The sequence below is a fragment of the Haliotis cracherodii genome, unplaced genomic scaffold, assembly GCF_022045235.1.
Source record: "Haliotis cracherodii isolate W230 unplaced genomic scaffold, xgHalCrac1.p SCAF_2, whole genome shotgun sequence".
Classification (NCBI taxonomy): domain Eukaryota; kingdom Metazoa; phylum Mollusca; class Gastropoda; order Lepetellida; family Haliotidae; genus Haliotis; species Haliotis cracherodii.
Window position 1 is genome coordinate 65,935,578 of NW_027266275.1, and position 23,370 is coordinate 65,958,947.

The following is a 23,370-nucleotide window of genomic DNA, read 5'->3' on the forward strand; positions in this document are numbered from 1 at the left end:
ACCAGTCTCGACTATCCAATGAAATAGATTCCATTGTGTGTAAAAGACAAAATGCCGGTGAACATGTTACGACTTGATCACTGAAAATCATTTTAAGCTATCATTATTTTACCAGTTAGTTTGGAGTACAGCGAATAAATGGGTTTGACACGTATTTACGGTAATAGATTCTGACAATGGAAACTTATGGTTTACCTTTGCTAGACTGCCTTCAAGTTCTTCACAGTCTTTCTTGAGATCGTCGATTTCTCCTTCCATCTTCTTTCTCCTCTCGGACGCATCAGCATTTGCATCTTCTTCGTCCAAGAGTCGTTCCTCGAGATCCTTCAACTGTTGTTCAAAGTCTCCCTTCTGACCAATCAACTTCTCGATTTTCTCCTCTGCATCAGCCAAACTGTCCTGCTCAGTCTGCAGTTGAAGGAACAGGTCGTTCTTCTGTTGAAGAAGGGTGACGTTCTGCTCCTCAAGTTCCTTTCCTCTCTGGCTAACCCTAGACAACTCTTCCTTGGTCTTTTCCAGTTCTTCTTCCTTCTTCTTCATGTCGTCCTCAGCACGGGCAATGTTGAGGAGGGGCTTGACCTTGGTGTACAGTTTCCACCAGAGCCAGTTCCTCATGGACAGCCACTTACGGATGTTCCTCTGAATCACAGAGAGGCCAATTCTGGAAAAAGAAACAATTGTCCATTTGATATGCATATTTAATATCACGACATAACAAGGTCCACATTTCTAAAACTGCATTTTTCAAGCTAATAAATGCATTGTCAGGTGTATAGTTATGACCACAAAGGACTCGGATACACGGGATCACCCTTTTCATATGCGTGAGGATAATGTTACACACATCGTCTTTACAATGTATTCACCTCTGGTCCTGGAGTTTCTTGTAAGCCTTACGCATCAGATATCCACGGATGTGGGCTTGGAACATGGAGATGATGGCGGACAGACGCTCGTCACGGAGATCCTCAAGGTAACCCAGCACACCAGCTTTGAAGAATACTTTGGTAAGACCACAACGGTATTCATTTGTGTCCATCTGAAGGGCTTCAAGAATCTTCGCGGTGCAAACTTTGCCGTCAGCAAAGCCTTGGGGAATGGCATTAGGGGCCAAGATGGAGTATCTGTGCGGCAACAAACACGAAGGGATCTAGAACCTGTTTTCATACTCTGTCGTTCTCCTATACTTAATATTTAGGAAGAAGCATGGGATTGAAATAGTGCCAAAGTTCCCAACGAAGTCTGATGAGAGTAAGTTTCTCTTTCACGATTATATATATTTTCGCACACAGGCAATCATTGATTTACCAAATTATTCATAGTATAAACAAATCAGAATTATTGCTGATATCTGATTTAATATTTCGTATTATGGTGAATTATAGTGCAGGTAAATTTATTCATGCATACACGAGAGTATGTTGCGCTAACAAATATAACAGACACCTTTATGTTTTCGTGGCTTGTTTAGGGATCTATTGACATCTAATCGTATTCCGCGCTGAATCAGGAGACTGGGCCTATCTTACCTCTGCTTGAACTCGGAATAGATGACTCTGTTGGGGAAACCCTTGCGACAGATACGGATACCCTCAAGTACACCGTTACATTGCAGCTGGTGGAGCACGAGATGCGCGTCAATCAGACCTGTTTAGAACAAGAAATCCATGTCAACAGATGTCCTCTTATACAGGACGTTTATGCGATCAACTAAACTCTCCACAAGAGGTTTGCTTAATATTGTCAAATCTGTTTCCTTGATGGGATCATATTTGCCAGAGATATTCATTTAAATCAAGTTAGGACAGTGTCCGTGTTTCCTAAAGTATAGAGTAAGAATATACATTGGCAGTGAATCTTAAAGAGTGAGATTACATCTATTCATTTTCTTATGTATGTGTGTTTAAACAGTTTTTCGGTTATATCAAGGCAGATCAGTGTGTCCAAATGGCGCAACTAACAGACCAAGACTCGCAATCAAGCATTGTCCCTGCTAGATTTAGCTCACCTGGCGTCTTGAACTCGTTGGGGATGATGCAACGCACGAAGTGGGGGTGAGTGCTGTACAAGTTCTTCATCAGCTTGTTCAGAGACTCCTGTTACAGAACAACACGGGCTTTATACCAAGGAAACGGCAGGAAACTGCATGTATGCTATGCATGTATAATATCATACACTTGACAATGGGAGATTATATTTCATTATTGTAGGTCATAAGCTATGACATGATTGAAAATCATATGAGTATCAATATATGATCCATATCAAATAGTTTATGGTGAAATTAAATTATAATTATTTTTTTCAAGGCAGACAGGAAAGAGGACAATTTCCTAGAGAAAGGTCAATGCATCAGAAAAGAAGAAGAAAGGGCATGAGATGCAGAAGACTGGAACCTAACTACGAACAGAGTTGTGGGTAGGTAAATATATAGTTTATCCTATGCTTGTATCATAACTTCAGCAGTGTGGAGGCCATTCGGCTTCACAAAGCACATCCATGTGGGAAATCGATTCCAGGTCTTCATCGTGACGAACGCTTTAACCACTGAGCTACCGTAACGTTCCATGAACAAACAGTGTTAAAGAGAAACAATCTGGAAGAACCGGAAAACACCAGTGGTGCTCCGTGTTGTTGAGGAAAGGGAAAGACATGCAGAGAAAGTGGTGGTCGTGAAGTACTGGCGTCAACGGTGAAGTTTTCACACTTTGTTATTAAAAGGAAACTCACGCATCTCACATCGTTAACACAAATGTCACACAAGGAAGGAGTCATCAGCAGTGTCAGAGACTTGGTCTATGTGAAGAAGGAGCGTGTGAAGCTACATGTGCTCTAACGTACCTGTAGCTATCTATAGTTCAGGTGAAGTTCAGGAACCACTGGTGAGGATGATTGGGGGTTAAGAAAGAAGTGTTATTGTTTTTTTAGGTTCTGCGTGAAAGGGCAACTGTTTCTAAAGGGGTTGCATGCAGACTGGGGTGTGAAGTCCTGACTGGGGTCGGGGATCACCACGCTTCTACCTATAGCAACCATGTCACTGAATTATACCCTGTGTGTAGCACTGATTGTCTGGAAAGCTGAGCTCTTCTTTTTCTTGCCGCCGCCCTCTGAACGTCAAAGTGAGCACATTACAGTGTTGTTAATGATTGTACAAAGGAATATACATTTATTGGTCCCAAAATATATCACGATTATGATTATATGTTTGAGACCAATGATACATTACGAGGTCCATATTTTTTCAAAACGAATTTTCGGTTTTGTAGGTCTGGAAGAAATACGTGTTTTGAAAGTTATGGACTTCGTATGTTGGTGAGAGTCGTACCCTGTGCATGTAAGACACCGTCATGAAACTCGAACCCTTCTTTCTTTGCTTTGGAGCTTCAGCTTAAAAATCAACGAAAGCACACAGCAGCTTGTGTTACTGGAACTTAATGAGCAATATAGACCTCCATGACGGTTGTTAGAACTTTCTTTGCGATAGATGTTCTTGGTACTTCTTACATACATATATATATATTTATAAACGAATAAGAATAAGACCATTTATGGGAGATGTTTCCATCTGCCCATATTAAGTTTAATCGATTATTTTTATGTCGATAACTCGTTCAAAATATCTATTCATAGAAATTCATTCTTCTCTTGATTATTTACAGTTGTTTTGCGATTTTACGTCGCTGTCAACAACAATGAATCTACATCACAGTGGCCTGAAATTAATCTGGGTCAGGCAATCGATATCACGATTAACACAATAATCGAAACGATTTTAACCAATTACAATTAAAGTTGGCTACCCACAAGCATTAGGCACCAGAGACAAATTCTCAGTCAGAATTTCAAGGGTTACAAAATTTATGGATTCCAAAATATATAACGTCAACGACAGAGCATAACCAGTCTCAATTATCCACCTGAACACATTTCCTTGGGTGTAACAGGCAAACTGTCGGTGTAAATCATACGAATGGATCACTGAAATTCAGTGATAAAAGCAGGTACTCGCGAAAAGCACATCAGTATGTACTGTCCTTCTTTACACTTTGATAGTCATCTGTCACTTCTAAATGACATATTGAATTCTTCTAACAGTATAGAAAATATTGATTTCGAGAAGGAAAAATGTAAACTTATACAGCTTTGTTGACATGACACTGGAATGTATGACAAGAGTCGATTGTACTGTGTGGTGTCATGCAACATACAAACACTTTTTTAAATACAAATTGTATACATTTTATATATTTTCCACAGCTATTTTGACTTTTACGCCCAATGGAAGTTAATCGAGACTGGTCATTCTTTGGAGTTTTATTATTATGTAATTTTGCTTTACACTTCCACATATACGTTGTTGATTTCTTGTGGTCTCTTACCTGGCACCTCGGGAATCGCAAACAAAGTCTGAACCATGGCTTCCTTGGAGTGAGACAGCAACTCCACGACAGTCTCGTTAAGGGGATCCTTGTTCTTCTCTAGCCATCCGTTGATGTTGTAGGGCACCTGTCATAGAAGATGTATTGGCAGATGAATAAGTGAGTTGGGTTTACCGACACGTCGGTGACTCTTTCAGATGCATCATGACTAGACAAGCCTGTAGTGACGACGCAGGTGGTAAAATTTCACGGGCACAGATGCTGGCAAATCAAAATAATTCATTTGAACCACAGATTCGAACTTAAGACTAACGTGATGTGTACCGCTGAGACACGCAAGTTCACACATTGTTTCAATGTGGGGCATCGAACCAAGGTCTCAGCATCGAGGCCAATACACTTTCATATGGTTAGGTGAGGTGAAATGGGGTTTAACGTCGCGTCCAAGATTATTGCACTTATATAGCGACATGCATGTACGTGTGTGTGTTTGTGTGGCTGCTTGTACTAGTCCGGACTTATGCCGATTTATAGTGCTAGCTCACTGAGATACCATGCCGAAGTTTAACATGAAAACCCCACTCAGACACAGTGTGCTGACTCCGAGCCCCTTAATGCCGAGCGCCAGACAGGGTAACAACAAGTACCATCGTCTTTTGGTATGACGCGGCCGGGAATCGAACCCCGGATCTTCCGCTCTCCGGGCGGACGCTCTACCACTAGACCACAGAGGCGGTCACTTTCATATGGATGACAAGGTGTGAGGTTGGTTCAACCGCTTTCAACAGCATTCCAGTTATATCACGGCCAGTCAGCTTGATTTGGGAGGAAAGTACGAAGTGGTAGAGGTCTCATTAACCAAAACCCATGAGCACGCATTCAGTGCTGACAAACCTAATTAGGCTGAACAGGAGTTGAACCCACAGTCATAATTCTGTCTAATCTAATGTTAGACTTATCGTATTTTGTGGTAACAATGTTCTGTTGGATTTACTTACTGTGCCAGCGTAGTGCTTCAGGGCAAAGTGGGCATCTGTTGCACCCTTCATTCCCTTCACAGGTTTGCCAAAGTTAGGTGACTTGCCCATGTGGTTGGTAAACAGCTTGTCCTTGAAGGTCTTGTCAGACGCCTTGGGGAACATGCACTCCTCTTCTAGGATGGACAACAGACCCATAGGCTGTAAAAGGAAGCACATTTACTCAATACGTCAACGTGTGGTTTTCGGAAAATCACAATTTCTGTATTCATCCTGAAAAGGAGCGACGTCTTTCAAATGTGCACGCTTTCTTACCTTTTCAATGAGATCGATGCAGGCCTGCAAGTCCATACCGAAGTCAATGAACTCCCACTGGATGTTTTCCCTCTTGTATTCTTCCTGTTCCAGGATGAACATGTGGTGGTTGAAGAACTGCTGCAGGCGCTCGTTGGTGTAGTTGATACACAGCTGCTCGAAGCTGTTGAACTAAAGAGGTAAAGACATGTAATTTATTTTGCCAATGACACACCCCCAGAAGGGTGAGAGCACCTTTAAGGTGGCAGGAACAATTAAGTCGCCATACCATAGCGGGGAGAACAAACAGTTGGATCATAACGCAGGGAAATGGAGGTATCCTATGTATGACGGCAGTCTATATATTATCGACACCAGACAAACCTGTGATTAATATTATTAGAAACTCCCCACGACGTCGGGAAACGATGACACGCATGTTGATCCGCTTACACGTGTATGGGGTACAAGCAAGTCTGTTCCTTTTTTGTTTGCTGTTTGCTGTTTGTTTAACGCCGCACTCAGCAATATACCTGCTATGGCGTCGGTCTGTAAATCAGGAATTCTGGACCAGACAGTCTAGTGACTGAAATCATGAGCTTCGATCTACGCAGTTGTGATACGAAGAAATGCATAAACGAAGTCATCGAGTCTGACCATCTGATCCCGCTAGTCGCCTCTTACAACAACCATAGATTTCTGAAGAACAATTCTTACCCGGAAAATCACGGGTGTCTGTTCCTAAGAACGTATGTGGTGCTATGCTATCAAAGTCACGGCAAGACATTGACACTTACGTCGAAGATCTCAAAGCCAGCAATATCCAGTACACCGATGAAGAACTGCCTTGGTTTCTTGGTGTCCAGAGTTTTGTTGACTCTCTTTACCAGCCAGCCGAACATACGATCGTATAGGGACTTAGCCAGGGCAGCCACGGAGTAAACCACCTTTAATGAAACAATATTAGTCACGTAATGTCACTATGATAAATAAAAAGCGAATGTGATAAATCAGTAAGGTTTTTAAAAAAATATATATGTTCCTTGCATTATCCTTTGCACTTGCCCTTGCATGTGTTTGTGACGTGTGTCCCAGGTGGGGCAAGCACCTGGTTTCATCACGATGTGATAGTGATTCATGTTCATGTTATAGCCGGAATCGTAAATTTGACTCCGCTTTTACAACTTTTCCTACCATTACGGAAAGGGTTTTATGTATTTTTCTTACGTTTTTATTGCTTTGAATACGGTAATATCAAATTAACTTAGAATTTATATCTCTTTTAGCAGATATTTCAAATGATTATTAGTGAGTGAGTGAGTATGATTTTACGCCTCTTTTAGCAATATTCCAGCACTATCACGGCGGAGGACATCAGAAATGGGCTTCACACATTGTACCCATGTCGGGAATCGAACCCGGGTCTTCGGCGTGACGAGCGAACGCTTTAACCTCTAGGCTACCCGACAGCCCCTCTAATTATTATGGGAAGGGTCTTTTCTGTGTAATCGTCAATTAATTCAGTGCCAGAAAAGGAAAATATGCACCCATGTTTGATGGTGGCTAAAAATTAAATAAACAAGAAATGGTTATTCGATGATGATGTATTTGATACGGGTATTGTGATTTGGACCTTAAGTTGCGGGGACTGTTACGTTTCAACAACGTTTGTAAGTTTTTGGTCAAATCCAATTTTTCATATTTAAGTTCATATGTTCTTTAGCCCGGCAGTGTATTAGGGCTAGAAACTGTATAATGCGATAGCTTGGCGAACACGTTGTAAACGTTTACGACTTTGGCGATCAGCTTACCGGGGTACGCGTAGTAATAATGTCACAACCTCAAAACATGCTTGTATGTGATAAATTCGACGTAATATGCGTACACAACTGTCACCAGTGGAACCGTCCAGACAAATTTCCGAGGTAACGAATCCTTGATTGGAGTTGATATTCCTGTGTATGGTCTCGAAGATTTTGTATTAATGATATCAGGGATTGTACTGTTTACTTTTAATATATGTCATATACAATTATACAAGTGTTGCAATGCCGTGGTTACCTGGTCCTTGGTACGACCTTGGGTGACATATTCGTTGCCGACCTTGATCTTTGGTTTCAGGAGACCTTTGACAAGGTCACCAGCATTGACCCCGAGCAAGAAGGCGACTTTCTCAACCTCTGCAAAGGGAGAAAAATCAATTTCAGAGACGTCCTTATTTTCGCAACTTAACCTACGACAAATAACTAATCTAACACATACTAACTAAAATTACTAAACCTATACCGCTAATGCTAGCAACCACATTCTATGTGCAATTACGGATTTACCCAATGCATCATGACAAACGATGATATATAATATAGCATGTGTTCTTGCAGATTATAGATATGTCGCAGCAGCAATCTCTGGACTTTCATATAGGGGGATAATCGTATCCACTGAACTGTCAACACAAATATATGGTGGGGATAGTCTTAAACTTTATAAGGACATACGCTTTAGTCTAACCCATCAATATCAAAGTGTTATGTTTTAATGAAACCTTTGTAACAAATTAGTATAAAAGTGGAGTTGTTAAATTCGAAATTAGATTTTAATTGTCGTATCAGTAGACGGAAACCATTAGACTTCAGCAATGCTGAATCGGGATCATGGCAGAGGGTATCACGTCGGATGTTATTTGAGTGTCCACAACGTTAGTGTATGGTTCAGGAAAAGCAAAAAGATGCTTTTCGTGAAAGGTATTTGAGATGAGAGAAAAAGGACCTGTCAGGGGAATAAATGGGCGTGTGGTGGGGTGGGGGGTCAAACGTGGAAGGTACGTGCATAGTGATCAACGAGGGAAAAACCAGGCCATAGGAATAACACCTGTTCCGAGAACCACTGTCTTTGATGGTACACCTCGTATGTTCTGTGCCGTAGTCTGAAGTAGGTCTATGCATTTTCACCCTCTCTGCTGGTAAAGATAATACAATCATATACACTGACAGTCTGCTTCACCAAACGTTAGTTGTTGATTGGCTGTTGTTGGTGTTATGTGGAGGTAGAACCACACGGCCATGGCTCTTTCAACCATGACATAAGATTGGTTAGATGTCTGAATTAGAGTTAGAGTTTGAATTAAAATGTGTAAAAAGGTTTGCCGTAAAAAAGTATTAGGATAGAGAGAGAGGAAACATAACGTAATATATCATCAGTGTGTAGGTGAGCGTTAGTTGGTGACCATATGTGTATATCGCCGTGGTGTAAGGTGGAGGAGGTTCAAGAGCTCATCGACCTGTAAAACAATATTCACACGGCAGAAAGGGGCGGTGCAGGGATGAGAGTGGGGTGAAAAATACTCAGTTGAAGTTGTGGAAGGATGACCACAATTTTTTCAAAGCTGAAATAAGCATGACATTGATATATATATGTAAACATGCATGTTCAAAGCGTAAACACATCAATGTCTTGACCTATGACCTACAACACACATAGTGCACTGAAATCACAATATCACATAGAAACACCACTCATGAAAACGCTAATACCAAACGTCAAATCTTCGGCCATACAAAGATAATATTATCAATGTCTTACTAAAATTTTCATTATCATTTGCATATCTATTGATTTTATTACTTTGCGAAACAGCATGAGACGAAGGCGTGAGGAGATTTAACTTAAAATAAATGTACCTGAAAAGCTGTAGTAAAATACATCTGACTGATGATGGAGATTTAACGAACGCTTCTAGCAGAAGCTTATTTGGCACTCAGGTCACTTTGCATTGCTGTAAATAACTCGTTAATGTCACGTCACCGTGAATAATACTTTAGTTTACTGCTTTTTCAATAATCAGATATGGCAATGGAGAGTTTTCTCAAGAATCCCGACCTTTGCTCGGGACACTCACCAGCAGTTCCATCAGCCTCGGCCTGCTCGCCTCTCTGCTTGAACTTCATCTCGCCGAAGTGCATGATGGCTCCCGTACCCTTGTACATACTGGTCTTCTCTTCAAGGGTGAAGCCCAACACATCGAAGGCGACCTACACAGATACATGGTCCTCAAGGTTTATATAGACAATATTTGACGCGTCAGTCACATCAGTCTATTTTGTAAATCATAGTGTCTACAAGTTCGCAGACTTTCCCAACGGCCCACGATGAAGGGATTCATTTAGTTTTCGACCCTTTGAATGGTGTTTCAGCTACACCAAAGCCGTCCAGCGTAATAAGGGAGACTAATCCACGTGACAGGGGTCGTATACGTTTACGACTTAATAAAACCAACGCGCATGGCGGGAATGCTGACAAACAGCAATTCGCGGCGTCTTTGACCACGAACTATCCATGCCCCCGACCCAGAATATGCGGCTACCCCATCAACTATCATAAGTCGTCCTTAATCAATATGATATTATTGCCAAATCTATTCTATGTACGTTTATGTTTTTCTTATTGAATACTTACGTCTGTCATTTTCATTTCCTCAACGTCGTCAATACCGTCGACGGTGAGGGTACCCTGGTTGATGAAGTAGAACAGGGCGGGGTCGCAGGACGTCAACAGCTTTTCTGAAATCATATGGTGATGGTGTCGATTGCATGATTTCATTACTAAAACAACAAAGACCAATACTCTCTCGGCAATGAAATATCTTTTGTATAATACCTTACTTAGAAAATGTATTACATCTTTTGCGAATCCATCTGTCATTAAATTCGAGAATTCAGTATTTCTTTTATATTTTGTCTTTGACTTCTCTATTTTTCAGCTGTTTTATACAAAAAGGGAACCGGTGACACTTTTCTGAATCAAATCGGCTTGCGGACAATTAAACTGGTTTATACACTTACCATGTTATCTTTCTTTTAGATATAAAAATCCTCAGTGTTTTGAAACGTTATATAAGGAATAAAAAAGGCTGGCTTTACAATGAGAAAATCAATACATTGTGACTGTTGTTACAAACCATACTGCGAACGGTGATGACATTTGAGTCATTTCCCTCAATGTAGTTCTCATAGGTTGCTTTTTATAATATTTTTTATTCAATTTATTATTTCTCCTAGTTACCGGCGAGCTTGGGGACGCCATCAGACAGGAGCTGGTAGAAGATGTGGTAGTTCCTCTCAGCGGGCTGTTGGAAGGTGACACGAGATTTCTCCAGTAGGTCTGTTCAAATAACATAAAAATAGATTCAAGGCCACAGGGAATATATACAGCTGTACTCAAAGGATTAATTAAAATACACCAATGTCATATCTATAAAATGTTATCATTGTATGGGTGTAACCTGATAATGAGTTTATGAAGAGCCCTTCAAAGTAATCGTAAACTGTTTTTCGTGTTTTTTCATTTCTGTTTTAAGATTATACCTATTCACTCGTCAACAGTTTACTAACATATTTCGAATTTGTAATGGTATTTTTATTCTAAACATATATTGATACTAGTACATTTCGCGTTTAAGGCTATGAAAAGAAACCACGTTCACCTACTCGTTCACGTTCTCAACTTACATGTTTCAATATCAGCACCGGCAATCTTTCCTTGGGTACCGAAATGGATACGGATGAACTTACCCTTGAAATGTAGAAAAAAATATTCACATATCCATCTAATAGCAGTAAAGCATAACAATAAGGTAAGTTAAATTATCACCATAAAATGCATATTTATTATTTTATTGAACATTTCAGAATTCATTTACGGTTTGAAATTTATATCAATGAAATTGTTCTTAAAATTTAAATTTACTTATAGCCTTGAAAATAGTTACGTACGAAAATGTGATTGTCATTCGTATACCTGATAATTTTGTATAATAAATCAATGTTATTCAACTATGGAGCAATTCTGATTGGGATGGTTCACTTCAGTGAGTAGTCCTGCACCACGACTGTGGAAAATATCTACTTTATGAAAAACACAATCTAGATATGTATACTAGAGCAAGTCTAGCCAGCATGAAATCAGCATCTTGGAAATTATTTATTTAATTTTAGTGAGTGAGTGAGTGAGTGAGTGAGTATGGTTTTACGCCGCTTTTAGCAATATTCCAGCAATATCACGGCGGGGGTCACCGGAAATGGGCTTCACACATTGTACCCATATTTAATTTTAGAGTTGAGAAGAGTATTGTGTAATATAAGATTTCATAGACTAATGTTAGTCTATTCAGTGAGTAAGAAGCCGCTGTTAGCAATATTCCAGCTCTATCACCGCAGCCTGGACGTAGAAGATTCTGGGCCACGCAAACCATCGGTTAATAGCACGAGCAACGATTCACGCCGTCAGGGCAGGTGCCATGCAATCACCAAGGTCACACGCTTTGACCATCAGAATCTCAGCAGTCGTCTCAAACGACAAACTTGGGGCACTGGGAACCAGTCTACCCCAAGGGGACGCTACGCTACAGCGTACTTACCTGCACGACCATGGCATCACGATAATAATGATCATTGATCAAGGTTGGGACGTTGATATCAATGGTTAGGAGGGGATTGTTTAGGCACAACATGCAGGTTGTTCACAAAGGAGCCGGTTTTGAAAAAGACACACGGAAAATCGCTTACAATGAAACTATTTATCTCGATCGCAAGTGGTAACGCGCATACGTGTTCGTATGTACACCCATGACATCTTGACACAAGGATCACTTTGAGCGGTTCTTATAACACGGGAAGTGATCTTCATTCCTTGCGAACAGCCGTGGTGGACAACATGAAGTGCTTAGCGCCACCATAACACAGTATGGTTTAACACACTACCACTTCAAGTCGAGAGATCTGACACAATTGACCCGCAGATGGGTCACAAAGTGTAATGCATCAAGCCTCAAGAAAAGCGTTTTAAACGTTTGAAAATGAACAACTAAAATGTTTTTGGAATTTTGCATCACACCCAATGGAGCCTATTTATATCAACGGAAGACGTTCGACAAATAATTTCGTATATCCGAACGTTCGGCGCCTCATACCGGAAACGACAAAAGGAAAGGTTTATATTTTTGTAAATAGTTTTGACTTTTGATGCAGAAGTTAATAAACACTTAACACTCTGAGAGAGCGAGGGAACACCTACCCCCAGCAAACAATCAGAACGCCTTAGTCCGAAAAGGTTCAAAGATCTGAAACTGAATGTTTCCTATGTGTCATGGTTTATCATACTACTCCGATGATACTTACAAATCTAGAGGAGTTGTTATTTCGAACCGTCTTGGCATTACCAAAAGCTTCCAAAACTGGGTTAGCTTCGATGATTTGGTCCTCAAGGTTGCCAACCTGTCGGCGCCAAGCACACACGGGAAGGAGGCAAGATGAAGGATTAGTGTTCTGTGCATACTGTCTACATACCCAAAAGGCATCTGGTGTTAGTATCAGTATCTACCTCGACAAGGTGGTTGGTGTGCGGTTGTGAGGAAAAACACAAGACTACTTCACATGAGGTTTGTCAGATGAAATTATGGTGTCTGGTGCAGTGCTTCAGATTTATAGGGACGCCGGGTCACTCACCCCTTCAAATCTATAACCCTTCATTTTTTTTAGTAATATGGTCCCTCATGACTATATTTCTGAAACGAGGCTCGTCATAATGTGACACTTGATCAATACAGATTAAAATAAATCTGAAACACTGACGATGTAGTATACGATTGTTGGGAAAGAAGGTGAAGGGCACGCGCACAATCAAAGGGAGATAACTCAGAATGTTTGACTTGGTGGTCATGAAAAAAAGACATGGTAAGAAAGGGAAAAGGAAGAATCGGAACACAGATTTAGACAGAAAGAAAGATCAAACGTAATGTGAAGGTCGGGAAAAGGAAAGACTACTTTGCACGCCATGTTGAGTTGAACGACCGGTTATTGTGTAGATACTGGTCAGAGGATCAGGGGAAAGAGTCCGTCCGTTCCGACTGCACACATGTTTAGGGGTGCATTCCAACAGGTTGTTAGTCGACAAAGGACACAGGTATCTACTGACCTATATTCAAACAATAGACCTTAAAACCAGGGCTCCATGGCAAGGCACATGGGTATCCACGGGGTTCGTGGGTCCTATGTTTTGGAGGTCATCTAGGGCCACTACGTTATTAGACTATCTACGTTATATGTGCTCCGTGAGATGCCGAGCATGGGAATATGTACTGGGTACTCACGAATCGGGAGGAGTTGTTATTACGGGTGGTCTTTGCATTACCGTACGCTTCCAAGACCGGGTTGGCCTGAATAATTTGATCCTCGAGTGATCCAATCTTCAGGTACATGCGGGAAAAGGTAAGGTGGTAAATAAGGCGTCAGCAGTAACGACCTTAGAAGGAGCTGATGGAAAGAAGGACTCAGACGGGAAGGGAAGAAGACCAGAGAGCCCTTGTGATTGTCCGAATCTATTTGATTAGACAATCCAAGAGCTGATCGAGAGCTGGGTGTGCGAGGTTGTTTGGATTTACTAGAGGGTTGTGGAGGCCTTTTACCAGAGGTTAGGGGATACAGTTCTAGGGTATTTTGGTGATTCGTTCAGGGAGGTGTTCAATATGCATTAGTACATTTGGAAGGTGAGAGGTGTGTGGGGGTTGTCTGGCCTTTGGTGAGTGGTTGGTAAAAGAGTAGTCACACAACTATTTCTTCTTGAACAGCACTCAAGAATCATTAGTTCGTTGGAATATGAAGGTGGCGGAGTTAGAAATTCATTGGGTTGTTATGGTACTTTCTTCCTGGGTGAGAGGTGTTATTTCAAAGATTCCTTCGAACGTACAGACACGGCACAGCAAAATCAGAAACAGTTGGAAAGAGAAGGGGAAGTGTGGAGTGTGACAGTTTCAACTGGAGAGGTTGTGATGGCACTTTCATCCTAGGTGAGAGGTTCTACTATTAGGATTCGAACGTACATCAACAGAACTGCTAAACCATTAGTACATGTGAAGAAAGAGGAGGTTTGAGTTTCAGAGTTTTAATTGGTGGGGTTGTGATGACACTGTCATCATAGGTTAAGGTTCTAATGCTACGATTCCTTCATTAGGAGATAGTTCAGGGGGTTCTTCTGAGAAAGGGTAAAACACACATCACGAAGACCTCTCCGGACTTCCAACTAGAGGGGGTAAGGTACTCACGAATCGGGAGGAGTTGTTATTACGGGTGGTCTTGGCGTTACCGTACGCCTCGAGTACTGGGTTGGCCTGGATAATTTGGTCCTCCAGTGATCCCTGACACCCGACACAATACGACAACGGAAGGGTAAAAAAAAGGAAGGGTGGAAAAAATAAGTAATAAACTATTCATTGAGGTGAAAGGGGTGGTTTGTGGTATCATGGAGATTCGCTAAATGTTAGAGGCAATATGTACCGTAGGTTGGCGAAGGACATTCTGGTTCTGGGGCCAACAGGGCAGGGTGTGGTTCAGTATGGGCTGAGGGGAAAACTTCAGTTTAGGGCGAAGTGTGTTAGAACTGGAGAAATGACTCCAGGGGGGTTCAGTTGGGGGTTACCTGAGTGGACCATGAGTTGGCTGGTCTCACTTTTTACTTACGAATCTGGAGGAGTTGTTGTTACGGGTTGTCTTGGCGTTACCGTAGGCTTCAAGAACAGGATTAGCCTGCACGATCTGATCCTCGAGGGTTCCCTGTTTTTGGGGAGATTGTTTTGGAACGGGCAGGTCATACGTTAGACCAGGTTATGTTGGAATCATGGGGTTAAGGTACAGGGTGGGTAGTTGGTTTTGTTTGGGTATTTTGTTTTGTTGGTATAGGGGGGTAGAAGTTAAGTCGGGTATTGTTTTTTTAGGGGGTTTTTTTTGGGAGGGGGGGGGGGGGGGGGGGGAGTAGGGTTGGGGTTTTGTTTTTGGAGGTGGGGGTAGGGTCGGGTTTTTTTATGTAGGGGTAGAGATTTGGACGGGTATTGGGGTTGGTTGTGTTTGGGGTTGTATTTTGGTAATGGGCCATAGAGGTAGGTAAGAACGTTTCGGGTGTTTTATTAATTGGACGGGTTAAGTTTGGGGGATCATTGAAAGGGCAGGGTAAAAGAAGAAGTATGAACTGTGTAATATATGTCATGTGTTCACAAATTGCATAGAACAAAAACATTTTATAAGACCATGAATGTCATATATAATAAACATTTGCATGAAGTATACAAGAACGGTATTGAAATCAAAGCTTAAAGTGGAGTTGCGAATGATCATAACTAATACTTGATAAAACATCAATTATCGATACTTTGTAGACCAGTCAATGCATTTTGATATTATATTCTATCACCATCACCACTGATTTCCAGTATCAAAATACATTGACTGAGCTTGCTGAAAATAAGAGAATTAAAATGCTGAACAAAGTTGTGAAAAAAGATAGCCAAATGATGTATAATTTCACAACTCTACTTTGCAATCACAGGAGATATTGTTCAGTGATATGTACGTATAAAATTCCTTGTCAAAGGAAAGGAATTACCTTTGTTCAGCGTTTATGTGGTGAATATTTAACTGATGACATTGTCACGGTTACTGGTGCTAATAGAAACATAGTTACGGCAGTCCACTCGAGTGAGGTTCTACAGGGAGAGGTTGTGTGTTGTAGTCTGGTAACTAAAAGTCGCGTGTGAAAGTCACACTCCATGCAATCTTTACTTGATAGACTTGTAGATCACTTATTACTCATTAACAACGGTAGATGCTGGTACAATTTGATAGAGCAAGCATTCACTTATATAACCGTCAGTGTTACGTTTTACAGCTTTCTGTATAAAGTATAATCTTGAAGAAACCAAACATATTAGATGTAGCTGGAAGATAGTTAGAGTAAGAGGTGGAGATCTATGACGTCATCGGGAGCATGCGCACACGGGATTTCCTTTGCTACCTTCTTGTCTGATTCGTCTTTTTCCTTGTCTTTATCCTTTGACCCTCCGGCAACCATAGCCAAATATTGGATAACCTTCTTGGTGTTCTCAGTCTTACCAGCTCCAGATTCGCCACTGTGTAGAACAGGAGCACAATCTTCTGTATATATATATCATTAATTTCGTATCCCACTCTCGATCCTAAGAGAGTCAAAATGTGCCTTGTTGACTTGTGACAATCAGCATGGCATACACTAACAACATGCCAACGGCATCCCTCCATCTTCCTCCATCTTCCTCCATAGTAAATTTATGTGCCCAAAACAGGAATAACCTCCAACCATTTGCGGCCAAAACGTTGCAGTGCTAGATGCCCCTTTCATGGAGTTTGGGAGATGCAGATAGCATGTTGCTAATGAGTATAATCCCATATAATGGTACCGATGTTAGACCACAGGTATTCCAATTTATACTTTATGTCAGAAAAGGATTCTTGGTTCAGGTATCCATTTGACACATTATTTGACAACTTATTTTGAGTACATTATCTTTTACTTATGTTTGGTAATATAAGATCAACATAGGTCAAAATGGGAAGGGAAGTAATCACTGACTTCATCTGACTGAATAAAAATCTTTATCTGGTTGATTTGTTTCTGTCTTTGACTGGACAAACAATTTCATATCAATTAAACAAAATTATGGTTCTTATCATTTTCTTTTATTTCGATTCCCGGCAACGATTTGTTTAAAGGAATCCTTAAACCAAGTATCACTTCTCACTGGATAAAGAGTTCTCGGTGCTCTGCTTCCTTGAGGTCAACGGTACCGTTATGCAGGATTACACAAAACATATAAACATTTGTAGCAATTTACCGTAAAGACTTACATAGAGGTCATCTTGTTGCTTGGTGACTTTACCACCTTCGCGGTACACATTAGCTGCCACTCGAGCAAAATACATTATCACTTTCTTCGTACTTTCGGTTTTTCCGGCTCCTGATTCGCCTCTAGCCAAAAAAATTATCAAATGTAAATAAAACACAGCACAACAGGAAACTACGATGTCGTTACTTCATCTTCGATTATTGAAATATCAAAATATTAAATCTCTATTCTATAACGATGAATACCTTAGCCCCATTCGCCACCATTACTTGGTTTCCGAGGTGACGTCACCATCTTACCTCTCTTATCACTAACATAGCATATAATTTCCCTCGTCCATGACCTTGAAATCAACAACCAAACAAAATGCATCTTCAGAACGAGTTCTCAATAGATATACATTCAAAATAGCGACCTTGTCTGAGCGAGCCATGGATATATTTTGTTGAATCTGAAGACGGTAATAAATGAACGTTTTCTTTTCTGGAACGGACTTTTTCCCGAGTGGTAAGACGGTGAGGGAAGTTCTGATGCTACAAGGCATTCCGGCTGTATTTTAGACGGCAGGCAAAAGTCGAGTCAAGAACTGATGATTTCGACGCTTGTTTCAGTCGTGGATGTTAAGCCGTCCTGTCATACGAGCCGGACTCAAAATCAAGACATGGTGGCGAATGGTTCCATGGCATTTATCATAATAGAATGGAGATATAATACACTAGATAATCGAGGATGAAGCACAACAGGATCCTACGATGTCTTTCCTTGAGCTGGGTGTTATACTAATACTACGGAAGGAGGATGTATTCAGTGCACAGGAGAAGGTTTCTATCTAACAAGAGGTTTAAAGTAGTTCAAAAACACACGTGTTAAAGTTCACACGTGAGGAGGTGAATCTTTGACCAGATCACTAGATACTCTCGTAAGGTAGGAACGTGCTTGTTAAACTATTGCTGTACCTTGTGTTCTTAGAGTTTATCATGCATTAAAACTGAACTGATATGTGCGGAAAATGATTAGGAAGGATACATTGTTGGTTAAAGTTCACACATTGGGTCACAATAAAAGAAGGGTAGGAATAAGGTGAAGTCGTGTTCGAGGGTACTCACGTGATCAGCATGGACTGGTTCTCGCGATCTGTAAACAAACGCATAGATTAAGTAGGTGAACTTGTCTGTCTCAAGGTTAATCAAAGGGAATGCTGGAAATGGGAATTTTGGATGTAGGCAATGTGAATCTTGAGGATATAATGGCATGCACCCTGGGGTTTTAATCCCGTAAGTACCCCGAGGTTCTACCCAGTACGTGCCGAGAGGGTGCTCCCTTCTCGAATGTACCTCGGTGACTTTGCCCCAGCGAGGTCCCAATTGCACACCCTTTAGATTCCTATTTCCTACATCCAAAATTCCCATTGCCTACATCCACCATTCCCATTGATTAACCTTTAGATTCAAATTTCATATCCTCAAGATTCACATTGCCTACATCCAACATTCCCATTGCCTACATCCACAATTCCCTTTGATTAACCTTTAGATTCACATTTCATATCCTCAAGATTCACATTGCCTACTTCCAACATTCCCATTGCCAACATTCATCATTCCCTTTGATCAACCTTTCGATTCACATTTCATATCCACAGGATTCACATTGCCTACATCTAGGATAATATTAGCCTACACCCAAGAATTCCATTGCATACCTCGGAGATTCCTATTGCCTGCACCTAAGATAATAATTACCTAAACCCAATATTCCCGTTGACTTCAACTTTAAATTCACATTTCCAATCCTTTAGATTCACACTGCCCACATCTAGGGTAATAATTGCATACCCTTAATATTCCCATGGCCTACATCTAAGACAATTGCCTACATCTAAGATAATAATTGCCTACACCCAACATTGCAATTATATACAAACCCTTAAAATTCCCGTTGCCTACACCTTACCTACGGGCAATATTCTGATTACATACCCTTAGAAATCCCATTATATATACCTCTAAGATTCCTATTGCAATGACGAGGAAACAGATAATGGTGCCATACCTTGCAACATGTACTGGTAGGCGTTGTCAGCTACGGAGAACAAGTGGGGAGGCATCTCCACCCTACGCTTGCCCCTAAACTTCTCAATGACGCTTGTTGTGTAGATGGGAAGTCGGCGGTAGGGGTTGATGGCGACACAGAACAGGCCAGAGTAGGTCTGCAGTAAATAAACATCGTATAAGAGAGACAGAACACTGGGGGAATGACATTAAGCAGGAACATATGTTGCACTTACAAATGTCTTATGGAACATGCGTGGATTTGATGGCATTGTGTAGGTACCCACTGACGTAGTCACAGATGCGAAAGGGAATTACATGCCTAATGTTTCGCGGGCACCTGGTGTCATCAGTACGTTTAGAGTTTTGCATTCATTTAGCGGTTATATTTTTATTTGAACTTTTTTACTTTTCAAGTACGAACACCCCACCGCATAATAAGTACACCTTACAAGGACACATTACAAGTACATATTACAAGATCATTAGGCTTATTTTATTTTCATCCGTTCATAAAAAAAGCAACATACACATTGCGTAATTTTCGATAGTAGATATATAAAGCCGTTCACTTGTTTTCATTTACAGTTAGGCAGCAAGATCATTAGGCTTATTTTATTTTTATCCTTTCATATAAAAAGCAACATACACATTGCGTAATTTTCGATATTTCACTTACTTTCATTTATAGTTAGGCAGCAAGTGCTATCATTATCTCTTTCCGAGCACACTGTCATATTTATCCCAATGATTATTTACTATTTAGGTAACATTTGAATTCATACACATAAGTACAAGGAATAATGTGTGTTTATTGAAACCTGTGTCAAACAAATACAACGAACTACTTTCAACCGAGAGACCTCAACACTAACACTTAATACTTGGGGCTGCAATGTAAATATAGGTGTTGAAAAAGTGAAACATCAAAGTATAATCTATCTTGTTCCGCTGATACACTGGCTACAGCAAAATGGCGAGTCATATTCTACATATCTAAATGCGTTCGGACATTCCGGGCAAGTGAAGCTGCCAAGGTTTCAAGGACTTTGAAGGTCGTAGGAAGATGGCGCCAAAAATAGCACCACACACTCCGCTAATCTGCAGCATCCCAGAATATCGTCTTTCAGCCCAGCCTTTCGAGCCGGTCCGTAAATCGAAAACTTACAACCGTACATGTATTCATACCAGAAAAGCACGAATGTAGCATTCTTTGAAATTTTAAAATGTGTATGCATAGTTATTTTAAGCAGGAGCCATGGTGAAATTTGTTCAAAAATAATTAAGAAACGTTTCATTAACGTTTCCAATTAATCCACTAGATTTCTCAAGAACTATTTTCGTGTCAGTACTAACACCACGTTCAGTCAATAGTTGGATCCAACTGATTAGTATGATTAAAGGCCACTACCTACAGCCGACAACACTAAAACACTAAAACCCTAGTGCCCTTATAGATCTAAGGTTGATTTAAAGTACCTTGAAATGCGAGTTCTAGGGTTCCACTGAACGACCTTAGGGCTAAGACTACCATAAATCTATTTTAGAGTATGAATTAAGTCGTAGCATAAGGATCGCTGTGCGTAAAAAGGCGCATGTTCCGATGAATGTGACAAAGGACAGATAGTATTATGCTTGGACATAAAGCGATGAGGAATAGCATCACAGTGATAAGACAATAGAAATCCTTGCGAGTTTATAACTTCCTTTAACCAAGAAGTATTTTGGTTTGGACCAGAACTAGAATTAGTGCCTAAGTCTGTTAGAATGTCTTTCAATTTAATACCACCTCAAAGTTATGGTTTGAATATTATCTTCATTCACAAACTGTTTATGGCTTTCTTTTATGACAGCATAAACGTTCCTTTTCGTGGGGAGGTAATATTTTCAAAAGCATATGAATTTAACTTCTTTGAGAGGCATTTAGAAGTTGGAGTACACAGTGAGGATAAGATATATGGATGAACAACTTCTTTAGGACAATTAGGAGCGATGTTTCGGTGTAGGTTCTAACAGTATTATCAAGCAAGTGATACTCCTAATTGTTGTAAAGAAGTGGTTCATCCATATAACCTATCCTTACTAGCTATGAATTTACATAGCATAAGCAATGTTCTGTCTGCGCAAGTGACATGAGTTTAGGTGACAAGAGTTATAACTTACGTAGATCAGAGAAGCGGTGTATCTAGCTCTCAAGTTGTACAAAACGGCAGCCTCGTTAAGGTAGGTCAAGTTAGCCATATCGTCAATCTTCTCGAACTTGGGGGGATTCATCTGCTGGATGTCATCCTTCTTGACGGTTCTTTGCTTTTGAGGGACAAAACACATAATCATCAAACTATGCACATTTGTTTTCTTAAAAGCAAATAAATATCAGTATCTCTGAAGCATATGTTTCCGTAATGTCAGACATACGAAGGTCCTTGAAGATGTGTCAATACTTTTATACAAATCGCATAAAATAAGAAGAACTTTTCAAGAACTAATTCAGATGATGTTACACTTGGTTTCGTAAATAAATGGACGGTCATATGTCCTGTATTTACACAGGGGATGTAGTTAATATCCGGTAAGGTTATAAGCCACTGTCTAGCATTAATTGTATCATAAATGCAATCAGTTTATATTTACCGCGTTATTATTATTCTGCCTGACGGTGATTTCATCTCCTTTGGTGCTTTCAATCTCACAGGCCAAAAACCCTTCCTTTTCGTCAGGAATCCAGCAGGCCTTTTTACCATCAAAGGTCTGGGTCTGTTCTCTCATCAACTTCTTGCGATCTACCGCAAGGTACAACATATCGGGATCTTGGGGATCGAACGACATCTTGGAGGATGTGGTGGCGACAAGCTCCTACTTCTGCCGAAAGGTAGCACTGAAAGTGCGAAGTTTTGTGTCTGCCGTTGACAAATGAGAACTCCTCACCACGGTAAGCCTACTGGAGACGAGCAGAACAGCTCAAGATCCGGCAGCTGAAGGACAAGGTCAAGGTTAAGTTATGTGGTTCGAAGGGCGATAACTGCTTCTTAATCCCGCACGTCATTGACGTGCAGCGACTGGTGAATTATACACCAAGCATGTCATTCTATGTAATGGTTTAACGTTTAATGGTTGTATTATTAGTGACCATATCTGTCAGATTTGTGAAATAGTACAGCAAAACAATATTTCTAAAACTATACATAATACATGACGATGCTATTCTTTGTGTAAACAACACGTAAATAAACGGTGATAGACATGTAAACAGGTCAATGTTTTGGATTAAAACCACATTCAAATGGCATGCAGGTGTGAGTAATAGCAGCAGGTATACAGCATCTTATAGTGTAGGGCGTTTCAACTACCCAAGCCAAAACCCATCCTTCAACATGCGATATGGAAATCTATTAATGACTCATAAAATTCTCTTTCGAATAAGGACATTGTTATCTACAATACAAGCTAGTGTTAGAGGAATGATATTTCAAGAGTGTAAGGTTTAACATGCTCTTTTTATATTCGTATGGCGTTTTGCAATAATTGCAACACCTAAATATTGATAGAGGCGCATAAGATCTGTGAATCCTATCTATCTTAATCCCTCACATTTACTCTGTTTCTATACATTATCCAAATGCAAAGCAGAAAAAAACATGTACTTGAAACTAATAAAACTTGATAAGTATATATTAATAATATATTGGATTAAAATAAAGCATGCTCATTTATAAGAACACTTGTTATATGCATCCTCAAGCCTATTAACTATTAACAAATGTTGACAGTGGCTGTCAGCATCCATGCATGACGTGTTGTCACTGATCCCTTGTGAAGTAAAATCCTAGGAATGGTCACACACTAGGTTCCAGAGATATCCGGACGCTCCATGGGATAAGGAGTATATCCATCCGCTGATGCTAGAGGGTCCATAGCGCATCCCGAGATCCCAATATGGATTTTAACACATCCGGGTTTTGAAA

The 23,370-nt window shown here is 40.5% G+C and overlaps 1 protein-coding gene across 13 annotated transcripts in view; it reads right to left on the reverse strand.

Moving 5' to 3' along the window:
* LOC139468381 (myosin heavy chain, striated muscle-like) overlaps nt 1-22,380 on the reverse strand; it is a 40,665-nt gene extending 18,285 nt beyond the window's left edge. For 3 of the 13 annotated variants that reach the window (XM_071250319.1, XM_071250309.1, XM_071250308.1), the window contains exons 1-20: nt 22,040-22,380; nt 21,572-21,715; nt 19,410-19,566; nt 18,464-18,491; nt 17,359-17,479; nt 13,797-13,892; nt 11,158-11,221; nt 10,712-10,810; nt 10,106-10,209; nt 9,549-9,681; nt 7,712-7,830; nt 6,448-6,597; nt 5,672-5,842; nt 5,378-5,557; nt 4,380-4,506; nt 3,326-3,387; nt 2,009-2,096; nt 1,530-1,647; nt 867-1,124; nt 196-661 (exon numbers count right to left, since the gene is read on the reverse strand). In XM_071250319.1, coding sequence (XP_071106420.1) covers nt 196-661; nt 867-1,124; nt 1,530-1,647; nt 2,009-2,096; nt 3,326-3,387; nt 4,380-4,506; nt 5,378-5,557; nt 5,672-5,842; nt 6,448-6,597; nt 7,712-7,830; nt 9,549-9,681; nt 10,106-10,209; nt 10,712-10,810; nt 11,158-11,221; nt 13,797-13,892; nt 17,359-17,479; nt 18,464-18,491; nt 19,410-19,566; nt 21,572-21,715; nt 22,040-22,234 — 2,880 coding nt within the window. In that variant the 5' untranslated portion in view covers nt 22,235-22,380. Of the gene's footprint in view, nt 1-195; nt 662-866; nt 1,125-1,529; nt 1,648-2,008; nt 2,097-3,048; nt 3,108-3,325; nt 3,388-4,379; nt 4,507-5,377; nt 5,558-5,671; nt 5,843-6,447; nt 6,598-7,711; nt 7,831-9,548; nt 9,682-10,105; nt 10,210-10,711; nt 10,811-11,157; nt 11,222-12,825; nt 12,922-13,796; nt 13,893-14,747; nt 14,841-15,162; nt 15,256-16,489; nt 16,605-17,358; nt 17,480-18,463; nt 18,492-19,409; nt 19,567-21,571; nt 21,716-22,039 lie in introns of all 13 variants that reach the window. The other 10 variants (XM_071250321.1, XM_071250313.1, XM_071250314.1 and 7 more) reach the window with 9 other exon arrangements.
* Between the last annotated feature and the right edge of the window lie 990 nt (nt 22,381-23,370).